This window comes from Sapajus apella, unplaced genomic scaffold (assembly GCF_009761245.1).
Source record: "Sapajus apella isolate SASKATOON/1434 unplaced genomic scaffold, GSC_monkey_1.0 scaffold25, whole genome shotgun sequence".
In the NCBI taxonomy this organism is placed as follows: domain Eukaryota; kingdom Metazoa; phylum Chordata; class Mammalia; order Primates; family Cebidae; genus Sapajus; species Sapajus apella.
In genome coordinates this window covers 23,221,418-23,226,480 of record NW_022436965.1, presented here as the reverse complement: position 1 = coordinate 23,226,480, position 5,063 = coordinate 23,221,418, and the positions used below count along the sequence as shown (strand labels likewise).

Genomic DNA, 5,063 nt, shown 5'->3' with positions numbered 1-5,063 from the left:
TCTTGTTACCCAGGCTGGAGTGCAATGGCGCGATCTCGGCTCACCACAACCTCCGCCTCCTGGGTTCAAGCAATTCTCCTGCCTCAGCCTCCTGAGTAGCTGGGACTACAGGCACGCGCCACCATGCCCAGCTAATTTTTTTGTAGTTTTAGTAGAGACGGGGTTTCACCATGTTGACCAGGATGGTCTCGATCTCTTGACCTCGTGATCCACCCGCCTCGGCCTCCCAAAGTGCTGGGATTACAGGCTTGAGCCACCGCGCCCGGCCCTATTTTTTTATATTCTTCAAAAACCCTACAAACTTCTCTTACTTAGATCCATACTAAATTCTGAATACCAAGTATCAGAAGGAATTCTGTATTTGCAATTAAGACATTTGTTCAAAGAGGAAATTTACCTTATTATTTTTCCTTTTTAATAACCCTCATGCTAAACATAATAGCTATACATTTGATTATACATTCCAGAAGACAGAATTTGTGGCCACTCATTTCATATTGTACTTACTATGGTAAACTCAACACACAGCAAGCAATCAAATATGTCAATTGATCATATAAATAAAAATAACACATGCTTACTGAGTTTTGGTAGCTTATCCAGAGTAGAGGACTTAAGACCACAAGAAATGCCATGAGTCATTCCAATCATCAACCTATATCATACTTACCTTCAAAGTAAGCAGATGAAGAAATTATATTAAAATTGCAACTATAGACATGTAAATTGAGAACTGTGTTACTTTGTTTTGTTTTGGGTTTTGTTTGAGATTAGATCTGTCACCTAGGCTGGAATGCCGTGGCCCAATCTCCCATCTCTGCTCGCTGCAAACTCTGCCTCCCAAGCTCAAACACTCCTCCCACCTCAGCCTCCCAAGTAGCTGGAACCATAGGTGCATGCCACCATGTACAGCTAATTTTTTGTATGTTTTGTAGAAATGGGGTTTTGTCCTGTTGCCTAGGCTGGTCTTGAACCCCTGAGCTCAAGCAATTTACCCACCTCAGCCTCCCAAAGTGTTGGGATTACAGGCATGAGCCACTGTACCCGGCCTCAACTGTATTACTTTGAATTTCGGTGTACAGTGAAGAAGACTTTTCATTTATTTCTGTAATGCAAATAAGTAAAGACAAGGCAATATTGTAGATACCAGTGAAGCTCAAAATCTATAGGGCAAATCCATATTATATAAATATTTAGGGTATGAGAATATTCAAACAAATTTGTAGCTAAATTTGTTTTGTATTTCAAAAAACTAATCGATATAAATGACATGAAGGAATATATACAGGGATGCCATTGCATGCTGTCAATTAGCATAGGATCGTAGTAGAACAATTTTTCACTGAGAATATATATGATGTTATGCTACATAATTTATTCAATACACATTTATCAAGTATCTAATATGTGCCAGGTACTGCATGGGTACTGTGGATACAATGGCCTTTGTCCTCATAGAAATTACAGTTTTGTTGAGAAGAGACATTACCCTGATAATCATAATCATATATAGGTAAAATTGCAATTGTAACAAGTGCTCTAAGGAGAGGTATGTGGATAAATCATAAACTATGATAGGAAGATATGGTCCTTCCTGGGAGACTGGATAAGGCTTTGGGATCTGAAGAATGAGTATGAGTTTACTAAACAAAATGAGAAGGGAAAATTATTTCAGATAGAAGGAACAACAGATACAAAATGCCTGTAGTAGAAAACCAAAAGACTAGCCCAAAGGAAAGAAAAAAGGCACGAATGACTAAAGACTAGGGAGCAAGAGAGAACATGATACAAGACATAGCCAGGAGAAGGGAGGGTGGTGCTGTACTGTACTGGACCTTATAGGCCACATGTTTATCCTGAAGAAATTGAAAGGTTTTAAGGAAGGCAAGTAACATAATTAGATTTGTGCTTTAAAAAATTACCCTAGATGCGGCCGGGCGCGGTGGCTCAAGCCTGTAATCCCAGCACTTTGGGAGGCCGAGGCGGGTGGATCACGAGGTCAAGAGATCGAGACCATCCTGGTCAATATGGTGAAACCCCGTCTCTACTAAAAATACAAAAAATTAGCTGGGCATTGAAAGATCAATCCCAGCACTGGGAGGCCAAGCCAGGAGGATGGCTTGAGCCCAGGAGTTGGAGACCAGCCTGGCAACATAGCAAGACCTCATCTCTCCAAAAAATTAGCCAGTCATGGTGGCGTGTGTCTATAGTCCCAGCTACTCAGGAGTCTGAGGCGGGAAGATCATTTTAGCCTGGGAGGTCCAGGCTGCAGTGAGCTGTGAGTGACAGAGTGAGATCCTGTCTCAAAGAAAAAAAAAAAAAATTAAATTAAAAAGTAAAAAACTTAAAAAGTGATGACCAGTAAGATAGAGAGCAGCAAAACCGAGAGTATGGTGTCCTAGAAGTCAAATTAAGAAAGTATATCAAGGTTTCTGGCTTATACATGGAAGCATGGAGGTACCCAGCACCAAGACAGGGAAATCCTGGAAAAGGATCATGTTTGTGAAGGTAAAGATAACAAATTTGGCTCAAATATGTTGAGGTACATAATCAACACTGAGTAAATGAAGGAACAGTAAGCTGTAATTTTAAAAGTCTCATCTCTGATTCTTTGTTTGCTCTGTGACATAAGTTGTCATTACCATCCTGAGGTTCAATTTTCCTTCCTATGACATGGAGGTAATATTTATATGAGTGACCACAAATGGTTGCTGTGTGGATCAAATGTGGTAATTTAGGAAACAAACTTCAAATCCTTATGAAGATGTAAGAAAAAGTCACAGAATACAGAAAGTTGTAGGAATCCTAAGAAACAAAAGTTATATTTAATCCTTATAAAGGAAGAAAGGAACAGAGAAGCTAAATCAGGCCTGTAAGAAACCATTCACACTATACCCTTAGCTGAGTCCTGTGAAATTCCTGCTTTATTTCAAAGGTCACAAACCCTGCTTGCTTTTAATATTCTCCTCAAACACCTCTACAACTTCCTAACCCAACTGAAACTTGGCTTATCTCTGAAGACACCACTTACCTTGACACCAGTCATAATGACCTATCATCCTCCAAACATGCCTGAAATATTAAGATTTCCATATTTTTGCTCATATGTTATTTCCTTTACCTGGAATTTCCTTTCCCCATTTCATTCTCTATCCAAATTGTGAATATCCACAAGGAACTGCAAGGCCATCAGGATTATGAAGGTTACCATGGTTCCTCACAACTGAATGAAACCTCTTCTGTTTTTTTTTTTTTTTTTTTTTTTGAGACGGAGTTTCACTCATGTTACCCAGGCTGGAGTGCAATGGCGCGATCTCGGCTCACCGCAACCTCCGCCTCCTGGGTGCAGGCAATTCTCCTGCCTCAGCCTCCTGAGTAGCTGGGATTACAGGCACGCACCACCATGCCCAGCTGATTTTTTGTATTTTTAGTAGAGACGGGGTTTCACCATGTTGACCAGGATGGTCTCGATCTCTTGACCTCGTGATCCACCCGCCTCGGCCTCCCAAAGTGCTGGGATTACAGGCTTGAGCCACCGCGCCCGGCCCCTCTTCTGTTTTTTTTAAAGACAAGCCTCACTCTGTTGCGTAGGAGGCAGTGTAGTGACACCATCATGGCCCACTGCAGCCTCAACCTTCTGGGCTCAAGGGATCCTTATGCCTCAGTCTCCCAAATAGCTGGGACTATAGGTGTGTACCGCTATACTCAGCTCAATTTTTTTGTAGAGACAAGGTCTCCCTATGTAGCCCAGGCTGGTCTTAAACGCCTAGGCTCAATCCTGCCTCAGCTTTCCAAAGTGCTGGGATTACAGGAGTAAGCCACTGCACCAGGCTGACCCTCTTCTGTAGAACCACCACAGCAGATAACATATATCTGCCACATCCCTCACTTCCCTCTAGTTGGTATTACATATTTTGCATAAAAGTCTTCTATTTCTAAATAGGATTCAAGTCAGATTCATCTCTATATCAGTTGGTGCTCTTAAAATATTTACTGTGAACATGGACTTAATGAGCTTGACGTGTTGAAACTATTTCTAATGTCTTGCCATACTCACATTTTTTACTTTGTTTTTCCACTTCTGCCTTCAGTCTCTTGTACTTGTCTGTCCTGTAAACCAGGACCCAGGTTATGCCTAAAACATTAAAAGCAACATGTTAATAAATGACTGGAACGATCACAACAACCTATTATCAGCGGTTACTGTTGGAGAAAGAGAAATTCCAGCTTTTCACTTTGTATTTACCCGTAGTTAACTTTTGTCAAAGGCCAATACAATTGACTCTTAAGCCAAAACAACTGTAACATGATGTGAAGGTGTTACATCATGTTACAAATAAGCAAGTGAAATCTACCTAAGACCAAAGAAAACTCATCAATCGACTCCATATTCCCCTCCTGCTCCCGTTCACGAGTTGCCCAGAGATTCCCTGGAGTGGAGTATATGAGCCTCCCAAGCAAGTAAGGCTCGCGATCTTTCCCCGATGGCGCTAGGGACCCCGGGGCCCTTCCTCCCGGAGACTGATCAAACGTCTGAGAAATAGCCGCTCTCACCCTCGGCGAGCAGAGCCGTGCACACAGAGATAAATACGATGAGGAGAGTGTCCGCGAACATGGTGCTCATCTCGCACCTTCGTCCCTGCACTCCCACCTGCCAGGTGGAAAGCGATCTAGAGCCAGGAAAAGTGAAGGGAAAACGGCTTCCGTAGACTCCGCCACCACCGAGTAACACACCAACTCTGACAGCCCGAAGATCGCACTTCCCCTTCCGGGGCACAGCCCCGGAAAGGCTCGTGTCGGAAAAATGTTCGACCAAGAGAATCTAGAGGAAACCAACCTGCAAATCACTGGAGCTGAAGGGCTAGTTCTCAGGCCGAATCTCGCGAGAATTGGAATTTGAGCCCCGGAGCAGGAGCGTGGCGGGGAGTAACTTGCCGGATAGTTTTTGCCGATTGCGATGCTGGCGCGCGTCTTTTTCTCGGCCAGAATCCCGTTATTGGGATAGTCTTGGCATCCATCTCAGTTCCACTTCTGTGGTCGTAATATTAATTCAGCTTGTGTTT

At 42.9% G+C, this 5,063-nt stretch overlaps 1 protein-coding gene across 2 annotated transcripts in view; it reads right to left on the bottom strand.

The window, feature by feature from the left end:
* Positions 1-4,794, bottom strand: part of TMCO1 (transmembrane and coiled-coil domains 1) — a 25,471-nt gene extending 20,677 nt beyond the window's left edge. For both annotated transcript variants that reach the window (XM_032291535.1, XM_032291534.1), the window contains exons 1-2: positions 4,555-4,794; positions 4,058-4,135 (exon numbers count right to left, since the gene is read on the bottom strand). In XM_032291535.1, the coding sequence (XP_032147426.1) occupies positions 4,058-4,135; positions 4,555-4,624 (148 nt within the window). In that variant the 5' untranslated portion in view covers positions 4,625-4,794. The remainder of the gene's footprint in view (positions 1-4,057; positions 4,136-4,554) is intronic.
* Positions 4,795-5,063: the final 269 nt, after the last annotated feature.